Source organism: Eublepharis macularius, chromosome 11, assembly GCF_028583425.1.
Source record: "Eublepharis macularius isolate TG4126 chromosome 11, MPM_Emac_v1.0, whole genome shotgun sequence".
Lineage (NCBI taxonomy): Eukaryota > Metazoa > Chordata > Lepidosauria > Squamata > Eublepharidae > Eublepharis > Eublepharis macularius.
In genome coordinates, this window is record NC_072800.1 from 68,802,418 (window position 1) to 68,829,971 (window position 27,554).

The 27,554-nt window shown below is 43.3% G+C and overlaps 1 protein-coding gene across 1 annotated transcript in view; it reads right to left on the reverse strand.

Moving 5' to 3' along the window:
• The window catches only part of PIP4K2A (phosphatidylinositol-5-phosphate 4-kinase type 2 alpha), an 80,136-nt gene extending 60,946 nt beyond the window's left edge, over positions 1-19,190 (reverse strand). Inside the window, exon 1 of the mRNA XM_054992075.1 lies at positions 18,785-19,190. Within this exon, the coding sequence (XP_054848050.1) occupies positions 18,785-18,940 (156 nt within the window). The 5' untranslated portion in view covers positions 18,941-19,190. The remainder of the gene's footprint in view (positions 1-18,784) is intronic.
• Positions 19,191-27,554: the final 8,364 nt, after the last annotated feature.

A 27,554-nucleotide genomic window follows, 5' to 3' on the forward strand; every position in this document is an offset into this window, starting at 1 on the left:
CACCGCAGAAGTCACGACGAGGTCAGATCCTATATATGCAGCAACAAGGACAGAGAACAAGTTCCACACTGATGTCACAAAACAGACAGGAAGTTTCTCCAACTAAGTTTCCTTCTTTCACAAACAACCAGGCTTGTATGTTATCAACTCATTCTGACAACAAAATCAGCCCCTTCTCCTATTTGTCCCAGGACAAGAACATTTCCAGAAAACCAGTTGTGTTGGCCTGTTGCAACAAAGGAAACTTGTGGCACTTTTGACTAACAATTTTTTATTCCAGCATAAAGATGCCACAAGGCTCCTATTTGTTTGGGGGGAAGAACACAGAAATAGATACCAAGGGTAAGCCTGCAGTCTTAAGCACATTTGAGCAAATTAAAATACTATGATTCTCCCAACTGTTTACTTCCTCAATATCCTACTCCAATTTGAACTGGTGCCATTACCTGGTAAGAGCAGGTTATGAAAAAGTCTACCCCCAGTGGCACACACACACACTCTCACCTCTTGCCATTGCTTCAAGCTGTACATCTCTAGCAGCAATCCTTTCTCCCATGCCTGAAGATGCTTTTGTGATCTGGTGTACTAGGGTGGACAGGGGCACAAGGGCTGTTCAAAGAAGCCAAGTAATAAGAAGCATGGGAGAGGCCAACAAACCTTCCACAGTGCCACTTCAATATTATTTTGCGTTAGGCCAAGTAATCACCATCTATTAGGTCAGATGGCTTGGACAATTGTATTATTGCTTGTGGACTATACAGAATGGTTGTAGCATTAGAGCCTTTTCTAGTGCAGCTATAATATACTCAGCCGTCCCATAGCTGATCTAATTCTAAAAGGGAATTAAAGTGCATTTTCCCCTTTGTCTCCTAAATAAGTATTCCATTTATTAACTTCATTTATGCCTTTCTCTCCAATGGAGACCTAAAACGGCTTACATTGTCATCTTCTCTATTTTATCCTCACAACAATCTTGAAGGCTGAGACGATATGACTAGCTTGTGAAATAATTTACACCAAAAGTATTCAGAAATGGTGCTCGTTACATTTTTCCACGTGTATGCAGTGTGACATTCAGTTCTGTTTCACTTCTTCATATTAAGCGCCACCAAAATCTAACAAGTAAGAACTTGAATATTGACTGACCATGTTCCAACAAGAAAAAGACTTGTGTAGCACTTTAACAGCAGCTAGTAAACATTTCCTACTTAATGCTCTGATGTTTATTAATACTCCAGAGATAGGATTAGGAGTTCCACTGAGACTCTGCCATAGCATGCAAGAGTGAAAACACAAAAAAGCTGTTTATTTAAGTGCGGTTTCAAATTATGAAGATTACATGGGGTGCATCTCCATGAATATCAACACCCTTATTTAAAATTTGCATTCTTTTCATCAAGTCCCTAATTGGACGAAGAGGTATCTTTTTACTCAATGACCAATTAATAGGTCCTGTTATTTTTTTAATAAAAGGAAAACTGAACAGTTTATCCACCACTAAAACTAAAGAGTAGAAAAATTAAGACTGCAATCCACTTTTTGTATGTGTTCAAGCTACCATGTGCAGCAAACGGAAACAAATGGTATCGTTCCCAGGGGGTATGGGATGGAGACTGCAGGCTTCCACCAAGTTGTTTTAGATAAAGTCCCTCAACAGTGGGAACGATCTGAACTAAGTAGCTGTGTTGCTGCAGCTTCAGCACCTTCACAGCAGTGGGAAAAGGTATAGACACAACACAGCCTCAGGAAGTGACATGAGGAAGAAGCCCGAGAACCTTCTTAACTGAACACAGATATTAAAAAATCTGCCTTTTCTGCATTAAATCTTGTAAGTCATAATACAGAATTTAATGTACAACAATTATAGAAAAATTGGTGCTTAATTCTGTTTAAAAAGGCACATAACCTTCCTTATTTGAATATCAGCTCATTCCGCATCAATGGCAAATCCAGCAGTTGCTGCAATCAGAGAACTTTATCTACTAGCTATTCTAGGATTTCATGGAATGGATCCAAATACTGTCAAACATATTAATATAAGAAAAGGCCAAGATGAAAGCTGGAACACTATCAGTTTTAAAAAGTTAGCTTATTGTCAAAAGTGTTTTTCCTTCTTTGGCGATCTTTGGAAAGCCACACCACACCCAGGACAGGTATAACCCAGGTCTTTAAAGACAAGAGAACAAGTGCTCTATCATATGACAACACTGTCCAAGTAACACACTAGTCTACAGTGACTTGGACCGCAACTGCGTTTTCTGCCAGATGGTACTTCTACCTGCGAAAGATGGAGGGGAGCCTCCCCCACATCTAGAGATCCTCATTTCACACTGCATGCTGTCACTAGGCTCCACTCACACTGCAGCCAGTCAGAAAGTCCTTCAGTAACTATACAACATATCATCTGAGCCATTGCTGCAACACGTTACTGAAGAACTCAGCTGACTGATTTGTGACCCACCAAGCCAAATGCAGTTCAGTCATCACCATGAACAGCAGTCTTGATACCTCTGCAACGTTGTCTGCTCAAGACTGTAAGAACAAAGAGACGGTCAAGCACCAGCCTCGTCCCAGGACATGGCTTGAGGACTGTGGTTGGATGGTGGGGGATACAAGTTCTCCCATACAACAAACATGAACACCTGAACATTCAACCAATTCAGAAGCTACAAGCATACAATGTTACACAGTGCAAAACATGGTTAGAGATGGGAGGTGTCTAGACATTTTGAAGCCATGGAATGATACTGGTAGTTCCCCTTCCACCCTGAGATTTTAAAAAAGGGTTAGGAGAACAGTGCACCTCATACAATTTTTTTCTATAAAATTGTATCATTATCTATGAAGTTTAAGAGAATTCTTTTATTTGAACAAACACATAGGATTTCAGTAAAGGAATAAAATGTAACCTAAGGTACTTAAGCACAGTTGGGAAGACCAGAGAAAGTGGGAAATCAGAAATCATTAACAGCGAAGCAAAGAAAGTTTTAAAAATATGAACTTAAACGTAATATCTCTACTATGTTAAGATCATATACGCACAATCTGTTTGCCACAGGTGATGGGGAGGTAATTTACTGTATTTATTTATTTGATTTATATTCTGCCCTCCCCACACCAGCAGGCTCAGGGCGGATTACAACCATATTCAATTAAAACACTAACTGATACCAGTTAAAACCATAAAACAGTCAAAGTTACACAGTTAGAAATACACACACACACACACACACACACACACAAACACACAATCATAATGGCACAGCAATCAACTGACCGACCTTCACCCATCTCTAGAGCATCATACTCGGGACTGTTTGCTAGATGAAGGTACTGCCAGTAGGGAGGGCATATTCTGCAATCTACCGGCCAGAGGGCTCCGCCTAGCACCTCCCATACGCCTGGTGGAACAGCTCTGTCTTGCAGGCCCGGCAAAAGGATAACAAATCCTGCCGGGCCCTGGTCTTGTTAGACAGAGCATTCCACCAGGTTGGGGCCAGGATCAAGGAGGGCCTGGCCCTGGTCGATGCCAGGTGGGCCTCCCTGTGGCCAGGGACCCTTAGCAGATGCTTATCACTAGAGCGAAGAGCCCTCTGGGGTTCATATGCGGAGAGGCGGTCCCGCAGATACGCCGGTCCCAGTCCACATAGGGCTTTACAGGTTAATACCAAAACCTTGAACCTGACTCGGTACTCCACCGGTAGCTAGTGCAGCTGATGCAATACCAGTGTTATATGCTCACGCATCGGTATTCCTGTGATGACCTGCGCCATCACATTCTGCATCAGCTGTAACTGCTGGATCAGGTTCAGGGGAAGCCCTGCGTAGAGTGCGTTACAGTAGTCTAACCTAGAGGCGACCATTGCCTGGACAACTGTAGTTAAGTCGCTGGACAAAAGGGGCAAGTTGCTTGGTCTGTTGAAGGTGGAAAAAAGAGAACCTAGCAACTGCAGAGATCTGGGCCTCCATTGTCAAGGAGGAATCCAAGATCACCCCCCGACTCTTAACTCTCGGAGCCGGTGTGAGCACTGCCCCATCTAGTGTGGGGAGCCGGGGTGCCAAATCCACATTTCCACGACTCAAGTATAGGATCTCTGTTACCTTGTTTAATTTCAGCCAACTTTGCCTCAACCATCCAGCCACAGCTTCAAAAGCACGCTCCAGGACATCCGGGGCCGATCCAGGCCGTCCGTCCATCAACACATATAGCTGGGTGTCATCTGCATATTGGTGACAGCCAAACCCGAAACTTCGCACCAACTGGGCAAGGGGGCACATATAGACGTTAAACAATAATGGGGAGAGTATCGCCACCTGCAGCACACCACATATTAGTGGGTGGCGGGACGATAGCTTCTCCCCTAGCGCTACCCTCTGTCCCCGACCATGAAGAAAAAAGACTAGCCACTGTAGTGCTGTCCCTTGAATCCCCACATCGGCGAGGTGGTGGGTCAACAGATCATAATCGACTGTATCGAACGCTGCTGAAAGATCTAATAAAATCAGCAGTGCCGATCTACCTCGATCCAGATGTCTGCAAAGATCGTCCATGAGGGCGACCAGCAGTGTCTCCACCCCATGTTCTGGGGAAATACCAGCCTGGAAGGGATCCAAGGCCGAGGTCTCCTTCAGGAAATTCTGCAGTTGTTTTTCCGCTGCCCACTCAATACACACCAAAAGCAGTTTTTAAACTACTTCCAACTGCACATACAAAACAAAGCCCTACCCTCCAGTTTAACCAATTACACAACCCCAGTAGATATGCTAAACAGAAGTACACAGTGCTGGTTCTCCACCTAAGCAATCAAGGCAAGCCCCCAAAGAGGTAAGCAAAGCAGCTAAGCCAGGTGTGCTCCTGCCCTCCCCCCACCCCCAGGTTTGTTGGCATACCAAAATTTTCACAGGTCGATATTGTGGAGGGGCATGGCACTAAAGCCAACAGATTGTCTATCCCTGGATTACAGTATTCAGATTTACTAAGAACTCTTGATAGTTAAACATGAGAGCAACACTGATCTGTTCAGCCCATATCATCACATTCCTAGTAACGGTAGATAAAGTTAGGGCCATGCCATATTGTATCATTCTAACAATATATCCTTCAAAAGACCATTATCAGGTCTTTCACCAAATAAACAGATAAGAAGTTTTCAGTTCCTAAAGTTTATTAACAGATTTCAGGGAACTGACAATTTCCATGGATTAAAAATAGGCTTTTCTCCTCTCTCACAGATCAGTTTGTTTTTTCATTTGTATTTCCAGACTACTGCCCCCCCTCCAACATACTGAAGGAACCACAAATATGTAAGAGGATGAGTGTTGTACATTTCTACAGTAACTGGAATTATATTTAATACTGTATATTGTCTTACAGTTTTTCGCAAGCACACTGAGGGAGTACAGGGCAGCTAAAACAATGGTATAAAATCTTGCTTTAAAATCCATTTTATCCATCTCTGAAGAATATTTTTAATGGAAATTCTCAAATCTCAGCCATTCCAGTTTTTCCACAGCAAAAGGTGACACTTGTCTGGGAAAAAAGATGGATCACACCTCTGCATTTGCCCCTTTTGTCTCGCCAGGTCTTCATATTGCAGTACCAAAGCTTACATATTGCTCTATGAATCTCAGTTTCAGTATATTTTAAGTACTACAAGTAATAAAATTTTTGATGCGCTTATGACCTATTTGTAAAATTTGTTTTTAAAGTACAATTTAAACTATGAAGGAGGAGAATACAGGATAGTAACATTTCCCATTTGCACATGTTATGCCAGGCCCCAACAAACTTTCTGTGGTTCTAGTAGCCAGCCCCAAAAAGTAGGAGTTAACTTGTATTTTAATTACCATATTTTCTAATTATTACTACTACAAGACCTAATCCTAACCTCCTCACAAAACAAAATAACTTCAAATCCTAGTGGAACTTCTCACCGATTTCTTATAGTTCTATTATTGCTTTTAAAAATTCCATACAATTGAATACTAGAGTCAGCGTTAAAAGCTATGGGTTGAGAAACAAACTCATCCATCAACACTGAGTGATGTAGAGGTAAGTTTACATATAAACATGCAATGACAAGAACTTCATGCACATTTATTTTTATGTCATACATTAGAACATTTAGATGTGAAGTGATAAACATTCAGTTGGATCCAGTTAGCGTTGTAGCTCAAGCTTAGCCAAGCCTCCTACTTATTACCACCCCTATTCCACACAGCTTTTGTCCATGTAGGTTTCAAGATTCCCAACATAGTCTTTTTGTTGGTCTTCCTTCCTTTTTCACCAGTGGAAACACTGTGCGGACCCAACCGTTTTGTACTCCCACTGAGAATTGCCGAGATATATGACAATCCAATCACTGCTGAACGTATTAGGCACCATGCTGCCTTGGTGACTGGATCTCTCTCTCTCTCTCTCTCTCTCACTCACTCACTCACTCACTCACTCACTCACTCACTCACTCACTCACTCACTCACTCACTCACTCACTCACACACTCACACACTCACTCACACACACACTCACACACACACTCACACACACACTCACACACACACTCACACACACACTCACACACACACTCACACACACACTCACACACACACTCACACACACACTCACACACACACTCACACACTCGCCAAACATTTTAGAATAAAGGGGAAGGATTTCAAAATGAGAAATGGTCTAGCAATTTGAAAGAGTATTCCAGTTTAAGCAGGAACAGCCAGCTTATGAGTTTTATTGCAATCCATGTGTGACTGAAGGTTAGCAAGATGCTACTTCCAATGATTATATAGCTCTTGTATGAACAGTCCCTAACATTCAAGACAGAGCACATTTTATTCTAAATCATCCAAATGGCAATTTAACACATATAATGGAACTGTATATTAGACATGCTACGGAACACAAGGCTGTACAAGAACCTGCAATAATACAATGATCTTTGAGTATTTTTCCTGTGGTGACAAACTCGATGCTACTTTTCAAGACGGCAGCCCCCTCATGCTGGTCTCAGCAAGGATCTCAGGAAATCCCACTGCAATAAAAGCAAAGAGGGGTCTAAAATCTTAGGATTAATTATAGTTGTATTCCTTTACAGTCTTATTGCTAAGTCTTTCATGATTAATTATTAATAAGCATAAGAATTTTTTTTTCTTCATGGCATTACATAATATATCGTTCCTACTTAAAACAGGCAGCAAAGGAAAAAATCCACACAGCAATTTGTGGTTGCAGTAAAAAGGTAAGGGCCAGCTCACATGACTTTTGGCATGGAAGAATCTCCATAGACAAATAAAGGAGCTTGCCATTATGCAAATCAACCTTTATCTAAATAGTTACAGCACAGCAGAAATTGTTTCCGAGGAAGACAGAAGAGAAACAAGTGCACTTCTAGATGTCATAAAATTTTCAGCATCACCAGGCTAGTAACAGATTATGCCAACTCCTTAAAAAAAAGACACAATTAATACACAACATTTTGGGAAGAGGTGAACTGACAAAGACACAAAACCAAATTTTAATGCAGACAAAAGCAAAAAAAGACACTGAAAGCAAAACTTTATGCCTTATACCCTGAGGGATGAGAATTCTACCAGCAATAAATTTAAATAGTTATTTTGCTCTTAAGCAGTTTAAGCTTAGTAAATGCAGTGTCCAAGTTCTGAAAGTCACTTTAGATAGGCTATTTCAAAAACCTAGTACAGTGCAGCAGCTAGAGCACTTACTGGATTACCATTAGAGATATACAAATATGTATTCTTATAAGTGACCCGGAACACTTTTTTTGTTCTTTACATGAAGTTGATGTAAAGTGTATCAACTTGAAATGTCAACATTTAAACCAAACTGTTGATAAAATTGGGAAAGAGAGACAGCCGCAGTTTTATCCCAAGTGTGTGATACCACGGTGGTGGTGGAGAGTACTATCAAGCTGTCTTAAGGCGACTTCCGGTGAGGTTTTTCATGGCAAGAAATTAACAGAGATGATTTGCCATTGTCTGCCTCTGCAACCCTGGTCATTGTTGGAGGTCTCCCATCCAATTGCTAACCGAGGCTGACCTTGCTTAGCTTCGAAGACCTGACAAAATCAGGCTTGCCAGGGCTATCCAGGTAGGCCATGCAATATTATAAAGAAACTTAATTTTCAAAAATGAGCCTGAGTTATCATGATATTTTGCAACATCCTTAAATGTTCAACATAAGGGGCTTTGGAAAGCTTCTCAGCTTCAGTCTTCCTTCAAGAGGGGAAGAGTGATGGAAAATAGCATCTTAAAAAGGAATAAATGTATTATAGCATAAGATTTCATAAGGCATAATCTACTTTGTCACATAACCCTTCCCTCTTAGGGCTTGGTCAATTTCTCCACCATGTGATCTATTCCTCCTGTTACCCAGCAGCCCTGAGCTGGGGAAGGTCACAATTAAAGGGCCCTTTTGACTACCAAGTTTATGAAGGTAACATTCACACACACACACACACACGCCCAACCTCACTAACCTCTTTTTATCATAGAATCATAGAGTTGGAAGGGGCCATACAGACCATCTAGTCCAACCCCCTGCCCAGTGCAGGATCAGCCTAAAGCATCTCTGACAAGTATTCATCCAGCCTCTTCTTGAAAACTGCTAGTGAGGGGGAGCTCACCACCTCCCTGGGCAGCTGATTCCACTTATCCCACTCCTCCCTCAAGGAATTCAATGCAATGTACACAATTCTCTTCTCCACTTTATCTTAAACCACCATCTGAAGTAGGTTAGGAAGAGAGAATGACTGGCCCAGTGGATATGGTTATCCACCTAAACAGAAATAAATATTTCCAGGAAGACTTAAAATAATTATAAAATAAGGCAGAGGAAAGCAAGAATTGTGTGACACATATATAAAGAGCCAAAACAAAGTGCTACTTTAACATTCCAAGATTTTTAGCCTTCAAGGATACAGCAAGGATGAAATCCAGAGATCTGTATCTTTTTTTTAAGCTTGCACATGCTCAGAGTTTACTATTGGACTTCACATTCAGTCTTTTGAGAATTTCATTTTTTGTTATGAAAAAGTTCTATGATCATAGCACAGCTTCCTGAAAACACTGTGATGGTCAGAAAAGGAGAGTCTTGATGCTTAACGAACAGTTCTACAAACCCATAGTGCCACATCTTTTCTAACATACTACAAAAGTCTAGATAAGCCTCAGTTGGTCCAATCAAACTCATTCAATTTTAGGTAAGCTTCCTATTGTTCCCGTTATTCTTGTCTTGCTCCCATAGACACTCTTCACACCATATATTTATTAGAACAGCCTCTATACACAGCTGTTGGAAGTGCATTTTAAGTAAATGTTAGCAATAGCAAATACTGACAGATGTGAACTAATTAGTGAGTCAAACACAACTGAGCTTTTCCAAGGACTTACCTCTCAGAAAATGGGGCAGATACAATGACAGAATAGGGTTATGAGACAGGCACACACAGCTCTACCAACAATTACATAGGGATCTTTCCTACTTGATCTGTTAAAGCAATTACTAAAAAATGGAATTTGGACTGAAACTAAGATGTTATATATGCTTGCCTCCCTAATACCCCTGGTAAGCATGTAATTATTAAAAACATTGTGGTGTTATAGAAATAAGGGATAGGCAAGGAACAGGGCAGGAAAATAAACTGCACAATACTTTGATCAATAAAAACTGGAGCCAATGTTTTCTCCCCTTTAAAAAAAATACAGAAGAAAGCATACTGCCATCTGTGCTTTCATCTCTCTGCCACTTTGCTAAATTTAAACACTTCAAGAATTTTAGGTACCAAATTAACTTGTTTATTGTAGAAGAAAGCATTTCCTACTGAAGATTAGTAAATTTGTATTCATGGGGGAGGGTGCCTTCAAGACCTAAACCAGCACTCTGGATCTTCGAAAAGGCTATGTGTTTTCCATATGAGTAACACTATGGAGGTAAGACACCCTGACGTGGACGGTCCAGGCTAGCCCATTCTCATCAGATCTCAGAATCTAAGCAAGGTCAGCCCTGATTAGTACTTGGATAGGAGACGGCCAAGGATTTCCAGGGTCACTATGCAGAGGCAGGCAACGGCAAACCACCTTTGAATGTCTTTTGCCTTGAAAAGCCTATACACACTCACACACAGGTTGTTTTAAACGATTAATAGACCATATTTCCATGCACCTTTAGCCTCTCTCATTCCCCCCGCCCCCGTGAATGGTGTACAGTCTTTAAAAATAAACTTTCAGAGCATCTAACATTTCTTCTGACAGATGCTACTTCACAGAGTAGGACATTGGCTTCTTCATTGCCCCCCCGGGGGGGGAGACAAATTTTGCCACATTACACAGTTCAGACAGTCACATGATTAATTCACTACAGATTACTCATCACCCTTTCATTGCCCTGCTCCACAAGTTTAAAATAAGTTTCACATGCAATGCTGAGGTTGCTACTGAAATGGTTAGATACCCCACGAAGCAAGCAGAAATATGCCAAATGACAGTCAACAGAGCGGCTTGCTCAGATGGCTCTCACGAGGCGCTCACAGAACTATCACTGATAGAATTCTATATTAGTGAGGATAATAGATTCTAAATATGACAATCAGCATGGATCCAAGCACATATTTAAGAAAGTACCGTTCTGTTTTCTTAAAAGAACGTGGCAAATTTTGCTGATTCTTCCCTCCCACTGCAGTCCATTTAGCTCCCTGAAAGTTTGATTTGGGTAATCATTGGACCTTCAGGAACATCGTGTGGGTCTGCAGCGGGGGAAAGAAATAAGCAAAAATTGCCACCCCTCTTAAGAAAAGTTCACAGCATTTAAGCTTCCTTAATGTGTTGCATGCCATCATCACCACCCCAAGAGTTAAACCAAGGATTTTCCTGCTATTATACAAGGTACAACTGATAAGTCACACAACGTATACACACACATTTACTGAATCATCTAGTATGCCCTTCAGTCTCAGTCTTCATAAACTGACAGCATGAGCCTTATGACTATTAGCTGTACATCTGGCTCATACAAGTGACACACATTTATGTGTCAACCATTCATGTTCATAGTTTAGAAGTACCCAACATTGCCACATCCATTCTAGGTGCAAACTAATACACAACATACTCACAGCCAATTAACAACCAAAAGGTCCACAGCATAGAAGAACAGTTTGTAGTAAAGCCTTCTGAAGTACATGGGTTAAATTACTGCATACTTTTCATATGAAACGCACACATTTCTCCACCATATGGAGTTCAGGACCCTCAAGAAAACCAAACCGGGCTACTATCTCATGAAAGTATCCCAAGTATTAGACCACTGGTTCTCTCCCATCATGAAATATATAACATGTGAAGCAGCATCTGGCTGCATCCAAGTAATGAGATGTTATTTCAGTCCATCAAAAGAAAAGACATGTTACTGAAAGATTTCCCAATCCCTTCTAAGTCTTCACCTTTCCATTTGCAGCAGTGGAATAACTAAGATGTAGCTACATCCACTTTGGATTGCTATGGTTTTATTACCCACTCTACCATAAACAAAATTCACCACAAAGTCCAAATTTCTTGATAGCAGACCTCCGTTTCCCTCTCACATGTCACTATGTTTTCACTATGCATTATTTTATGTATTTACTTCTTTTATACATCTTTCTCCCCAATGGGGACCCAAGGTGGCTTACATCATTCTCTTTCATTTTAGAACAACCCTGTGAGGGAGGTTACGCTGAGAGTGTATAATTGTGCAAGCTTCTATGGCAGAATTATTCCTGAAGTACAGTACTACTAAATTCCTAGTGGAACAAATAACTTCAGTTCTGTTTCGGACAGTCAAATCTTCATGATCTTGGCACTTACTGCAACATATTTTAAATTTAAACAATCCTGAGGTTCTATACATCTGATGCAGAAAAGAAGACAAATCAGATATACCCTTCAAGCTTAACCGATGCCATGCTGAAGGAGAGATACTGATTTTCCTTCAGTTTGGGACAAACGGTGATATCTTTAACAGTTTATGACATTAGAGCTTTAGGAATGTGCATCTTCAAAATACTTAAATACTCCAGCTGCTCTGGGATATTATGATGGTGCAATAGTTAGCCCATACAGAGTCAGCCAGCAATTTATACCCAGTATTGTAAAAGGTTATGTGGAAGAAAATGAAATTGAAGATTCAAAAGAAGTGTAAGCAGAGTTACTGGAAGAAGTGGGAAAGTGGAAATGTAGCCTGTCCCTCTCACAGATATTGCTAATTTGGGCACCTAACAGCTCTCACACCAAACAAAGAGAGTATGAAATAAATAGGTACAATAAGTTAACTCCACACAGAAAATTATAAATTCTACCTTCTGAAGACAAGGCTATGTTCAATATCTCCTAATTACACAAGTCAATAAGGTAATACATAAGGGCAATAAGTGAAACAAGAGAATTATGGCCAGTTACAGCCAGAAGCACTATGCTTTCTAGGGCTTAGTATTAGAGAGAACTTTTTACCTGAGAAGAGCAAGGGAATAGTAAAACTTATAGTTCTTGTGAAGAAATGTTCTCCACTTTGGACTACATCACATTATTGAGGTTTGGAGCTACAAAACATCCACATTCATTTCAGGACGTTTCTCTTTTGGTACAGGGACAGGAAATATTGACAGCTCTCACAAGCCCTGGAAAGGACAGGAAGAGAACTGTCCTCTGGGGGATGGGCACTCAGAGGGTATAAATTCCCTGGACTCAAGGGGAATGAGGTCCATTTTGGGTGATTCCATCTGAGTACAAGAGTAGGGTGGGGAGTTGCTCTCATACCTGGCCTCTGATGGCCACCATTACCATGTCAAGGTAGCAAGGGGCAGGCTGCCCAGACAAAGACTCAAGGTGATGGATGACTGACAGAACACTGCAACTTTAACAATAAAGAGCCTACTTGAGGATGACAACAATGAGGATACATTTAGCCAAAGGACAGAAGGTTGCATGTATGCACCTTTATCTTATAACCCTGCTTGAGTCTTTCATATGTAGAGAATGTGTGTGGACATTTTCATTAATACATTTCTTACTGTTTTGAACGCTGGAAGGTTGTTCACCATAACCACAGTAAGTCTCACTCAAACAAGTTACTAAAAGAGCACCAGAGGAAGGGAGCCTGTTAGCCAGTAGATCACTAGATCCCCAGAAGCTAGCACATGCAGTAAGCTACCCCTGCAAAGGTGAGTCAGAGAGAAAGCAGGAGATATTGGCACTAGACAGAGCCTATAATGTCAGTACAGACAGAGTGCTAGCCCTCTTAGCAGAAAATACTCTAATCAACCAGTTAGTGGCATCTTAGATACCCAGAGAGAAACAAGGAACCCTCCAGGAGTTACGCTGGCTCTGGAGAGCAGGGCACCATCTGGTGGAGTCCCCAGACAGCCACTGAGGATGCAAAGAGGAACAGTGCTTGCAGGTCAGCAGGACGTTTTGGAACAGTTCTAAAATGTACAACCATTATTTGTATCCGGCCATCTTGAATTTTGAAAAAAAAATCCAGAGTTGTAAGCCACCTTTAAAACCATATTATTAATTTCCAGCACTATAAACACAGTTTACAACTGCTGTTCCAGCAGCTGATCAAAGAAGGGAGTCTTGTTCCTATTTCCCTCCTCTCCTCCTGCAGGATGACTGCACCCTCCCCCTACCATTCTTAAGACTAACCCCCTCTTAAACTTCAAACCTTCTTTCTGTGCCCTGGCCAACAGGGAACTCCCATTGGCACCAACATTAAATATTATTAACTAAAGTTAAAGATGGTTGAGAAAAAGGATGGAATGTATTTTGGAGAAAAGGTAGGAGCAGTAGTAATTCTCTGCTCCACTTATTCTCTTAATTATGGACAGAAAAGTCCCAAATCTTTCATAAGTACTTGCCTCAAGTCTACAGGCACTTCTGTCCTTAAGACCAAGAGAGCTCTGCAAATGAGGATGGTAGCCTTCAAATTACACCCCAACTCAAACATAACTGCTTCCTTTTCTATTTTTTTTTTAAAAAGGAAAAGTTATATGCAACTGAAAAACTCCCACACTCAGTACTAGCTGGCCTACCTGAAGTCTCCACTAACCCAGTTCCTAAGCAGTCATTATAGAGTTTAGTTCCTATAGAGAAAATCTGAACAAAAGAAACCTCAAACACAGAACTATTCTGTCAAGACGAGAGTAAAAAGGACTTCCTACTTGCAGCCCGCTATGACCTCAGAATTCACAGATGGAACAACTACTTACCTGAAAAACAAATCATGGAAACTTTACATGTACAAACAATTCTTCAGATGTGCATTCTGAAGCAGTAAAGGGCTGTAAGTGGCCCATATCTGTGTGGCAATCACTTCTTAAGAAGGGACTCTAGCCCCATCCATTAGACGAGCCACAGACAGGTTGTTTCACCTGTAGAAGGGATATGCCAAAGTTCTAGAAGGGTCCAAGGATACCCTGCACAGAAACCATGCAGAAATTGAAAATGAGACTGCCTCACTTTTGAGCTCTGAAATTTTATATTTTTTTCTTTATGGTACGGGGCTGACAAGCAATCCAGACATTTACAAAACACAACACTGAATACACAGAAGTTTGCAGCTGGGTGGGACTAAAGCATCTCATCTTATAAGCTCACTGGTTATTCCGATATATTCCTCTGTCAGAGGGTGATATAATTGCTTAGCAAGATTTGGGTCCAGTAGCACCTTAAAGACCAACTAGATTTTTGGGGTATGAGCTTTCTAGAGTCACAGCTCCTTTCATCAGATGAAGAGAGCTCTGATTCTCAAAAGCTCATACCCTGGAAGTTGGTCTTTAAGGTGCTACTGGACCCAAATCTTGCTCTTCTATAGTCCAACATGGCTACCCGCCTGAAACTACAATTGCTTAGGTAATACCACTTCAACTTACAGGAATATATAAGATTTACAAATAGACTTCATTACATTTTGTTTTCTACTAGTTTCAGATAAATCGATCCTTTAATTTTACACGTGGATTTACTGTTTTTAGCAAATTTAATATTAAGGCTTTTAATGTGTCTTTTAATAAAATAATGATATAGTTGACTTTAACACAGATGCCTACCATTAGCGTTCACTCACAACAGGAAGGAGAAAAATAAAGCTTTAAAGCATGCCATTCATACTCATTTTTCTATAACAAAATATTTCTGCATTAGTGTTTCCTAATTCAATTAGCTTACCTTTAGAGGTCAATATTCATGGCTACATTGTAAGAAACTCTGCAAGAGTTACTGGATGTATTCAAGTTCTAATTGTTTTCAAATCAGGCCAGTTCTGTGCTCTCTCTGTATTGTGGTTATATTCTCCATTTAACTCGGTGGAGGAGGCATACCAAGTGATGATATGGTAATGGGAAATTTTATAGTTTAGAAACTGTTAGAACCCAAAGAATTTTCATCTAGCTAGATTAGTCAGTTATGATGATTAGTGTCAAAATTACTAATAAATATCAACAACTGATATTTGCTACTGTACTGCAGAGAAACAACAAATTTGCCTTATCTCACATCTCTTGAATTCACCTTTATCTCTTGAAGATGGAAACAAGTCAGAGGTTACAGTAAATGGGCAGGGGAGGGGGAGTTAGCCACCCACCTCCCTGTCTCTCAACCTACTTGGCAGGTTTGTTTTTTGTAACACACGTGCAGTAGCACAAAGAAACTAACCTTGGCTGTCAGCTTGGCATTCCTCATGGGGGTAGATACACCAATATGTGCTTTTTTTTTTTTACCCTGACCTGCCTAGCCCAGGCAAGCCTAATCTTATCAGATCTGGGAAGCTAAGCAGGGCTTGCCCACATTGGATGGGAGATCACCAAGGAAGTTGCTATGGAGAGGCAGGTAGTGGCAAACCACTTCTGTTTGCCTCTTGCCTTGAAAACTTTATAGGGTCACCATAATTCTGCTGCAACTTAATGGTACTTTACATCTACAATGCTTAGAATTTCAGACATTGTATTTAGATTTCCAGACTAAAAAAAGCAGTTTTCTCATTGGCACCTTACCTGAAGAAAGGCGCTCTCGAAAGCTCATCCCCTAAAAATCCTCCTGTTCGATTGCAGACTACTAACCTAAAGCAGTTTTCTCATTATCTCCCTCCCACCATGAACAGCTAGTGCTTTTTGGTAGCATATAAACCAGTGAGCATTATTCACGTAACATTTGAGGAAACAGAGTCACAAGAGCCCTGCTTATACAATAGCAACAGGTTTAAGTCTCATGCTGTCATCCTATACCTTTCTTTTTGGCATCATAGCAAAAACATCTGCTTCTTAAGAACAAGACTTTTGAGAAGATAGAACAGGACCAACTTTGCAACAGCCTACATTCTCAGTGAATAAAAACCTGATACATGGGTAACACCACACTGCTTCTGGATGAAGTACAGATGTCTGTCACCAAATGACAGACTCATCACAAATACAGGTGAAAATTTAGGCACAAATAGTAGTGCAAATCTGCTGTTAAGTTTAAGGGAAAGGACTGTAATAATTGAAGAAAACACAACATTTCAGTCTACGTCAGTCATCCAACCCTTTCTCGCTCTCTTATTTAACGTGCATAGTTTTGCACAAAAAACAACAACAACAAAGCACAGCAGCAAGCAAAGCACAAAACTCCGGAAGTTCAAAGACTGTGACAGAGACTGTTCATTCCCATTTCTGTGCAATTCTTTAACACCACATCACCTAAAATCTTGCGGGTATGAACATACTTGTATAGCTAAAGTATCACTTATCTAACCAAGTGAACATTATGAATCTTTCTTTAGAAACTCTCATCTCCTTCTTCCCCCCCACCCCAGAAGGTTTTAGATAAGACAATATAATCCAAGATGCCAGCAACTAAAACAGAACTATACAACAAAAGCAGAACTACATTACAAAGGGCAGAAAATCTGATAGGTGTGTGTGCACAGAAACAGCTCTTCTAGAGAATTACATTTACACACACAAACACACACACAAACGAAGACACATATTTGGCTGCAGTCAGAAGGTACAATTGCAGTCAACATTCATGCTGATATGTCAACTCCTCTGATCCTCCTAACAATAGCTAAGCTTCATATTTCCCTTCTCCACAGTCCAATCAGATTAACAGTACACAGGTAAATGAACTGCTACTGCCAGTTCAGAGGCAGGACACTGCAGCACTCCAAGGCAGCAACCTCTCTAACTTCCTTAGCACGGCAGCATTTTAGCACAGACACCATTAATCGTTCTGCCTTCTAGATATGTGATACACATTGTACTTGGGGGGCTGGGAGGAAGATGGCTTGCTACAGATGTGCATGATATATCCAAGCTCCATTGCAGCCTGACATTTTTACCACTGCTCAGCAAAATGCATCCATCCTGACAGCAGCAAAGCTATTAGTTCAGTGAATAAACACACCCATCTCCAAACATTGATCCAATGCTGCCCCACCAGTAACTGTGCCAGAGGCATTTGTTACAGTGGCTCTGAGTGTTCTTTAGGGGAAGAAAAAGCATGCCCACTGCGTGGGGGGGGGGGCTCACTGCACCAAATCAAGTTCTATCACTGTGTTTCCAACAGGAGCTAGCCAGGCAGACACTCACAGCCCATGCAGGGAGACCCTCTGTTGTATGCTCACAGCATACAGTATTCAAACATATAGTACCTTTGTGCATTGAAGTTTTATTTAACTACCAAACCCAATAGTGATGGTTCATGAGTGACCAGCTTCTACTAGGATGTCTACTGCTTGGACAGCACAACGATGCAAGAATGAACAAAGGAAATGCATTCAACTTCTCAAAGAGGGAGGGAAAACAAAAAGCAGCTCTTGACACCCACTATTTCTATCCCCACCCCTGCAAGGGCAACATGCTCGTGTACTCAGATGCCCAAGGGCACACAGGTGTCCATAGAAAGGTTTATCCATTGCCTCTCAAATAAACCTTTCCATATACACAAGCCAGCTTCCCCCCGCCCCCAAAACATACATACACATCCTTCTTATGTGGACACTCTAAAATAGGAGTCCAGTGGCATCTTAAAAGGCAACAACTTTTATTCCTACATAAGCTTTCCTAGGTCAGAGCTCACTTCATCAGATGCAAAAAGAGTGCATCCATTAAGCAGATAAAGCATTGCTCCATATAGCTGACAAACTACCAAAAAAAGAGAAAGGAGGGGAATGTTATGGTAGAAGAGCAAGGTTTGGGTGCAGCAACACCTTTAAAGACCAACTAGGGTATGAGCTTTTAAGAGTCAAACCTCCCTTCATCAGAAAGCTCATACCCAGGAAATCTAGTTGGTCTCCAAGATGCTACTGAACCTGAACCTTGCTTTTCTACTCCAGACCAACGCAACTACCCCCCCTGAAACTATGCCGGAATAAATTCCATTGCTCTTTAAAGGGCACTGGGCGCCCGTTTAATTTTGCTGCAAAACACTCACCAAGCTACCCCTCTGCAACCGCCTTAGCACTGTTAGCCTCGACTCCCCAATGCCTGCCAATCCGGGGGGGGGGAAAGAGACATAAAAGATGGATCAAATTTAGCACTTCCAGAGGGCCACCAATTTCGGAGCTGGGCGAGAACTGCGAGAGAGGAGGGAGAGCGGCGCTGCTTTCAAGTGAGCCAAGCGAGAAGGCGGGCGGGGGGAGCGTAACAAAGAGCCCCCCCCCCCGACAGGCGGAGAGACGCGACTGAGGAGAGGCCGGAGGGCCCCCTTCCCCTTCTCCCCCCGACGAAGCGGCTCTTACCGAGTGGTTCACCCCCCACATGAGAACGCTGAGGAGCGGATCGCTGGCCCGGAAGAGCTTGACTTTCTGGGCCACGAAGTGTTTCTTCTTGGTCTTGGTCTTACTCGCCATAACGGACACAATGTTGCCCGCCGCCGCTGCTGCTGCCGCCGCCATGGGAGCGGGGAGGAGCGGCCGCCAGCCAGCGACGGGGACACGGGGAGGAAAAGGAGGAGGAGGCGGCGGCGGCGAGGCACAGCACCCGGGCCCGCCACAGACGACCCGAGAGGAGGCAGGCGAGTGGCGCGGCGGGCTCTACAGCGGCTGCGGCGAGAGAGGGGAAGCGGCGGGCTCGTCAGAGACGCTGCCGCAGCTGCGAGTGCCGCCGCAAGGCGATGCCAAGCGCATCCTGGCCGAGCCGCCTGCGCCGCCGCCGCTGACTGAAATGGCTCCGCTCCTCCCCCTCCCCCTCCCCGTAGGCCCCGCCCCCTAGCGGGCCCGCCTCCCCCTCCCTCCCAGCCTTTTGGCTCCGCCCATTGCTGACAGACCGCCCCGCCTCCCTCCGTTCCTCGACCAGAGACATCGCACCCAGCGGGAGATGCTGGCAAGCGCCAGCCAGCTTTTGCTTTCATGCGCATGCGTAAACAAGCGGAGCAAGCGCTCTAGGAGGAAGCGAAGTCTTTTCCCCTTGCTTGATGCCTTTTACTGGGTAGCAGAATCTGAGTCCAGTGGCATCTTAGAGACTTGCAGGATTTTCAGGGTCTAAACTTTCCCTTCTTTAGAAATGCCAATATATCTTCAATAATATCTTCAGATATACCAAGATATCTTCAGACATCTGAAGGAGGGAACTCTGACTCTGGAAAACACATACCCTGAAAATCTTGTTGGTTTCTAAGGTGCCACTGGATTCGGACCCTTCTGTCCTAGTGCAGGCCAACATGGCTATCTGCCTGAAACTTTGGGGGGTGGGGTGGGTATTTCTCCTTGGGAACCAGAAGAATAGAAATTATATCTGGTCCCTTGCTATTTCTCTCAACTGATAGGGATTTGAATCATTTGATTCTCATCTCAAATATTTAACGTTTAATAAATGAGCATATTACCGTCTTTCAGTAGAACATTTTCTGCCCTATGTTTCTATTTTAAATAATTCTCAAAATGACTTATATTATCAAACTGCAAAAACAAATGCTATTCAACTTACATATAGCATATAAGGCGAGGGGACCAATAAAATAACATAAAATTACCAATAAAATGACAGATTAAAATAATGCCTAATACACGTGCTTTTGTCAAGGAGCAGTCCTGTTACATCGGTGTAGTGAATTTACACCATGATCCTGAACATGGTGCCCAACAAAGTGCTTCCTAGGACTAATTTCCTTCTTCCCGAAGCATCTGCTTCTCAAAACAAAGGGTTAGTCCCAGCTTTCCCCCACCAACAGAGCAATGGTAAACATACTTACATCCTCCTAATCTACAGTTGCCTACAACCAGCTGGGAAATTCCCTGGGGATTTGGGACGGAGCCTGGAGAGGGCAGGGGTTGTGGAGAGGGGACCTCTGAGGGGTATAATGCCACAGAGTCCACCCTCCAAAGCAGCCATTTTCTCCAGGGAAACTGATCTCTGTCACCTGGAGATCAGTTGGAATGCCAGCAAATCTCCAGGCCACACCTGGAGGCTATGACTAAAGTCCATTGACTAAAGTGGACTTAAAAAGGGGAGTATACTTCGTTTAGGAGGAGTATACTGTTATTGAAGCAGAAGAGCACAAAAGGCATCATCTTTTTGCCCGGAGGGAGTACTCATTCAGAAACCATTGCCTCCATCATAGAAGAGTGCTTGGAATAAAACCTTCCAAAACCCTGTGACTGGCCTTTAGGGTTGCCAGCTGCCAGGTGGGTCCTGGAGATCTCCTGGAATTCCAACTGATTTCCAGACATTAATTCCTCTAGAGAAAATGGCTGCTTTGGAGGGTGGACTCTATGGTATTACAACCTGCTGAAGTCACCCCCAGGCTTCACCCCTAAATCTCTAGGAATTTCACAACAAAGAGTTGACAGCCCTACCTTGGCCCCCAGGGCAGACATTTTGTGGTAATATGAGCCTACCACATGTTCTCACAGGCTCAACAAGGTTCAGGACCCCTGATTTACACTATAATGCTGCCAGTGCAAAGTGAACATTTGTGGGACTGGCAGGGGAGGAGCAAACAGTAGCTTTATAGGGTGAAGTCTACGGCATCACATCCCCAGTGAGTTCCCTCCCCTTCCTAAACTCTACACCCTTTCCCAGGCATCGCCCCAAATCTCCAGGAATTTCCAAAACCAGAGGTGGCAACTCTAGTCTGCCCCCTCTTAGGGAAACAGGAAAGGTATGCCATGTATTACAAGCTCCCAACCCAAGTTAGCTCTCACCGTGCACTTGAGAAGGCCATAGAGACACACAGCCGGCTTAGTTGGTGAACTGCTAAGAATTCACTCCAATTTGTGTTGGTAGCAGCCAAACATTGATGATGAACACTTCTTCAGAGAATGAGAGTCAAGGGCTCCTGACCTGACAAGGGTCAGTATTGCCTCAGTAACTGTGTTGTCTCCTCCAGGAGGTACATCTCCAGATGCTGCCACCAGGGGTACATAGTCAGGGACTTACAGTATGGCTAAGCACCGTGGGACAGCCCACTTTCTTAAACTCCAAATGAGCACCCAATCACAGGACTTGTCTGTCGCTCCTCCCCATTCCTGTCTCTCTTAAACCACGGGCATCCAAAGAGGTCTGTCTCACCCTCAGTACCATGCAGGTCACCAGGAAAAGGCCTACATTTCCAGAAACAGTAGTTGCCTGTAGGAAGGCACCTGTTCCTATGTTTCCCTTCCCACTCTGACAGTGCAATCCTAAGCAGAGTCCAGTCTAAGTCTATTGAAATCAAGGGACTTAAACGGGAATAACTGTTTAGGATTGCACTGTGAATTCCTGAACATCTAAAGAGGGCACGACACGCAGGACTGTAGCATGCTCAAAAGTGCCCAGGATGAGAATATGGCACAGGGAAAAGACATAGCCCTTAGTCTGCTGTCTGTCATGCAACTTTCAAACAAAAAGGTTGACAACTCCACATGAAAGGATGCTGTCAAAACAGATTTCACATCTGATACTATTATATAAAAGTTGTAACTCGGTCAGCTGTGTGGCTATCCTCTTGAAGTGGTTAAAGGAGTGGTCTTGGGTGGGGAGACCAGAGTTCAAATCACTGCTTGGGTCATGAAGCTCACTGAATGGAGGACCTTGGACCAGTCACATTCTCTCATTGCTGGGAAACAAAAGGGCCCATCCTCATCCACGTGCACCACTCTTTGCTCCTCAGATAAGGGTTGGATATAAACCTGAGGAATGTAGGAACAGTAGGCAAGGAGTACCCTCCCCGCTGCATTGTTTCTTGCCTTCAGGGCCATCACAATAGTTGACTCGCAGAAGGAAGCTAGGCAGTGGGTTCTCCATTTCCAACAGTGAGAGAAGTCCCAGTACCTCAGTACCATCAAACCCCTGATAGTGGCCATTTCCACACGGCTTACCTTATTCTGCAAAATAGCGAAATGTCGCGCGAAATCTTGCGAGAAGACGCTGCTATTGTGTCTTCTCGCGCGATAACAGCGTCTTCTCGCGACATTTCGCTATTTTGCAGAATAAGGTAAGCCGTGTGGAAACGGATAGTAAACCAGGAGGAATAGCTAAATGGCCCGATTGCTCCATAATAGAAACTCTGATCAAACTGCAGGCTTCTTTCCACTGACAAGGACTGCTTGAAGGGTGACAAAAGTAATCCCACTTGTGTCTCATTCCAAGCATCCAATGGGATTGCACTTTATATCATTGACCCATAGATTTTAATGTTCAGAAAAGCAACCATACCTGAATGTTCCAAGACAGTCAAAAGCCTGGCTATCTTACTAGTAAGCCCCTGTAAAAGCCACCCAAGCTTGTGCAATCCGAGTTATCTTACAGATAATTTTGCATCTATCCCTACTACTGTTCATTAATGATGATGGAAGTGTGATATCGGATAGGCATGATAGAATATTATCAAATGAAATTCAGAATGGGGAAATATTATTAGGTTGCACCCAGTGATTTCTTTCTGGTCCAAACCTGGAATTGAAACAAGCAGTGCGTCCAGGAGAGGCAACTTTTATTCGTTGTTTGGAGCGACCACATCTGGTTTTGAGCAGCACTGTGACCTGCCTGGAAACAGCAAGTAATTAGCTTGTAGTTTGTTACTGGCCGGCATACCAAACCAGCAAGCTGATCACCTAATAAACATTCTCTCACTGAAATAATGAGGATGCCCTTTCATTAATTGGGTTGGTATTACTGTATGTTGGATCTCTCCAGCACAGAAAACTGTTTATTGTTACTATATCTTTGCTTTACCTCACCTCACCTTTAACTTGTGTCCCGCAGACCTTTCTAGGGAGTAGGTTGATAAATTTTTCTGTGTTTTGAACGAGTTCCGGTGTTTTCATCTGAAGAGCTATTCAGCTTCAGGGCCAGTGCCAGATTTCCTGCTCTCCCTATCAACCGCAATGCCAGTTTTTCAGTTCAGGGCTCATGCCAAAACACGTTTTTCATCTTGAGTAGACTTTACAGAATTCATCAGAGACGTTTTTCTCACACCTAAACACATTCCATGCCAGGTCATCTGTTTTCTGTTACTTTTGTTTCTCATTGACAAGTAAATTCCTTTGTTATGGAAAGATCTTGTGGTTGTGCATTTGTTTATTTAAACCCTACCTTTCTCCCCAATGGGGCCCTAAGGTGCTTATATAATTCTCTCCTTCATTTTATCCCCCCAGCAACCCTTTGCGGTAGGTAACTGGCCCAGAGTCATCCGAGCAAGCTTCCCTGGCAGAGTGGGGATTCAAACCTGGTGCTTCCAGATCCTAGACAAACACTCTAACCGCTACACCACACTGGCTCTCTTACATGCAACTTACTCTGAAGTAAGTTCCAGTGAAATCAATGGTACTTCTTTTCAGGCAAACAGGATTAGGAGCTGGATGTATGATTCATACTTTTTGTTGTTGTTTTTTTAAAAAAACCTCTCTCTATAGAAAAAACAGACTGGGTTTTTTTCATTTATCAAACTTTTTTTTCAGCTACAGAAAAATTAAAGAGTGCAATGGTGTACCAGGTAGAGATTCCCAGGTAGAGTTGCCAACCTCCAGGTTGGGTCTGGCTATCTACCAGAACTACAACTGATCTCCAAACAACAGAAATCAATTCCCCTGGAGAAAATGACTGCATTGAAGGGTGGCTTTATACCCTGCTAAAGTCCCTCCACTCCACTCCCCATACCCTGCCCTCCTTAGGTTCCACCCCCAAATCTTCAGGAAGTTCCCAACTCAGTTACAGTTGGCAACTCCATTAGCTGGGGTGCAGGGTGGGGAATCTTGAGTTCGGGTATGAGATTAAGGCCTGAATCTTTGCTCCACTGTGAAGGAAACTAACTGCTTTGCTCCTTATCCCATGCACATTTGTTTGGGGAAAGTGCCACAGAATATCTTGGCACTTAGGATTTCAGCCTTAGGTTAGCAATCAAAAATGTTCTTGAAGAGCCTTTATTGGCTCACAGCACTTTTTGAAACTAAGAAAGACTTTGCCTATACATCAAACAAAAGCCACTGCTTTTTTGCCTTTGCATACTTCTTGTGTGGTTTCCCCTCACCCTCCCTTCCTACATTTGCAGATGAAGTTGCTGCCAACGCTTCCTCTGCAAGCCAGTAATAGGTCAGCTGTTAGGGTTTGCAAACTGCAGAGGAAGTACATTTTTGCTGCTGAAGAAAGTGTCGAGTCAAGGCAATTGGTAATTCTGCGATGCTGTTCATCTTGCAGCCCTTGCACTGCTCAGGACAGGACGGAGGCAGCCCACTTTCTCTGTATGAACTGAACACAAAGGATGCAATCCTGCACTCCCTTACTTGGGAGTAAACCACATGGGAACAAAGGACAGTAGCAGATCTCTGTGTTTCAACCCAGAACTCTTCCAGCAGAGGGCGGGAGTCTGACCAAAGAGGAAAAGGGAGGGGCCCTCAGCCTGCCCGCCCTTATTCTGGCAGACTCTTTCCCCAGGTGCTTCTCTCCCAGGTGGCCTCATTTCAGGTATACAAGCGCAGCTGAGGAAAAGGTGATGTGAGGGGCAGATAACAAGAGTTTACTATGGACAGGAGTGGATTCACAGAATAATCCTAAACTGAGAGTCTCTCTACACAAGACATCTTACACTAGTAAGATCAAGTGAAAGATCTTACACTTGATGTATTGTCGAAGGCTCTTTTCCACACTGTGACACTGAGAGATCTCTGTCTTTTGGTGCTACACCTCTGAAGATGCCAGCCACAGCTGCTGGCGAAACGTCAGGAACTACAATGCCAAGACCACGGCAATACAGCCCGGAAAACCCACAACAGCCATCTTACACTTGTTCTCCCATTGTGGATACACACGCACCACTAGAGAGACAGAGTACACTTGAATATAAGAGTTTCTCTACACAAGACTTCTGACACATGTTCTTCACGAGTTGGGAGACGCAATATTAGCAGGGAAGCATAGTTTTAAATGACAGAGCTGGCGGAGATCATTCCAGAGGGGACAGATTCTCTCATAGCCCTCTGCCACCTCTGGCGTGCCAGACAGTCTCCCCTTCTGGTGCCTTTGCCTTGCTGAGGCTCGGTTATTTCAAAGTTTTAAGCAGCAAGGGCTTCTCATGTAGAGAGACCACACAGAAAGTAAGTCACTTGTGTGTCCTCATGTAAGAAGTCTTGTGTAGAGACACTCTGACTAGCATCCTTCGAAGCCCACTGATTCAGAAGGGTGTGTCTGGGGTTGTCAGCTTTGGGGGGGGGTGCTTGGGGAGGGCAGGGTTTGGGCAGGGGAGGGAACTCAGCAGGGGTATGTTGCCATATAGTCTGTCTTCTGAGGCTGCTATTTTCTCCAGGAAAATTGATCTCTGTGGTCTAGAGATCAGTTGTAGTTTCAGGAGAACTTCAGGCCCCAGCTGGAAGTTGGCAACTGCAGACCCAGCTTTAAACTGGCAGATGTGCTGCCATTACATCCAGCTTGTCTTGCTTCCCAGTAAGCTTGCATCGAGTTAGGCTGCTTAGAAGCAAAAGCGCAGAATCTTGAAATGGTTTCAGTCGGCTCTGACGTAAACACACAGAAAGAAAAGAAGAGCCAAGTCTGAAAGATGCGCGTAGCAGCATCCTATACCTTTTGCTGCCTTCTGCAACCACTTCGGGGTCTTGCTCTTCCTGCAGTTCTGTCCTTGAGTAGCTGAGACAGTGCCAAGTGTGCTAATAGCTGCTTAAGATATTTGTAATAGCCAACTGCACAATACAAGCAAATGTACATTGTTTAGCCCAACAGCCGTTTTATTTAAGAGCAACTGGGGAGGGGGTGACATTTGATCATGGAGAAGCGGCAGGAGGGTGTTGGAGTTTAACCCCACCCACCCACACACACCAGCAACACAAATCAAGCTGCCCTCACCCCAGCAGTCTTCCCTCTTGCAGGCTTTAAAATGCACTGTTTGCACACATTTTAAACCTCCAGGAAGAAAAGATGCAGGGAAACAGCAGCTGGAGAGAGGATTAACTGCTCCCTCCCTCCCTGCTGCTTCTCCACTGTTAATCATGCCTGCCCGAAGAGGCTTTTTAAAACCCAAAAGGCCTGTCTGGCTACAGAAACATGCATTTGCATGCTGTTGGGCCCTAAGATTTTCCAAACGGTACCTGAGGCAACACTGAATTTCAAGGACTGTTAAGAATTCTGGTTAAATGAAAGTCTGCTTTTAGAATGTTCCCCCCCTCCCATCAAAAGACCAAATACACTTTACTCAGCAGTCCCGTTGATTTCAGTGGTCCTACTCTGTGCTGAAGCTACAATCTTCCGCATACTTAGGACTACTGAAATCAATAGGACTTCCCCCTACATGAAAATGTATAGAATCAAGCTATGGCTGCAGGTTGGATTTCAGATTTAGTCATTCGCTTTGCCGAAAGTCTACCTGGATCAACTAGTATTTGTCTGTCTGTAGTAAACAAAATCAGATCTAGACTAAGAACCTGTGAAATCAGAACTTAAAACAGGCTTTCTAATGAGTTCAAGATTCTCCATTTCATTGCACCCTGGGAAATGTAGTCCCAGAATTAATACCATGCACCATGGTACAAGATTTCCCATGGTGCACTGAGACACACAGAGGTGTCAGAGATCATCTGAAGTTCCAGGGGTGGACAGAGAGATTGATTCTCTTTTTGATTGGGCTGGCTGTACTAGCAGCAGTGGCCCAGCCCCAGTATGTGGTACAGTAAATAAGGGAGGCAGGAGGGAAGTCTTAATTTTAATTACATTACCTCCTTTCTTCCTCTGTACTGACTTCTATGAACTGTAAACCGATCTCCACTCATCTTACCAGGTACCAGCAAGAACATCTGGCTTGGCTGGAGGCAAGTTCCCAGGCTATCAACTTTTTCTAGCATCTGGTAGAACCAGACTGAGCTCTTTGATTCTGGAAAAGGCTCAGCTAGATCCAGCCAGGGCTCCTAGGGCAAGGAGGGCATTCTAAAGGGCTTGGGCTTACCCTTAGTGGTTGCAGCCATCTGCAGCCTCCTACTGGGAACTTGGGTTGGTTATGGTGACCTTGGAGGCTGCTACAAGGGCATGTCTTCTGGAGGCTCTGGCTGCACACCTGGGGGAGCTGGATTACTGGCACTGGGGAACAGGTCA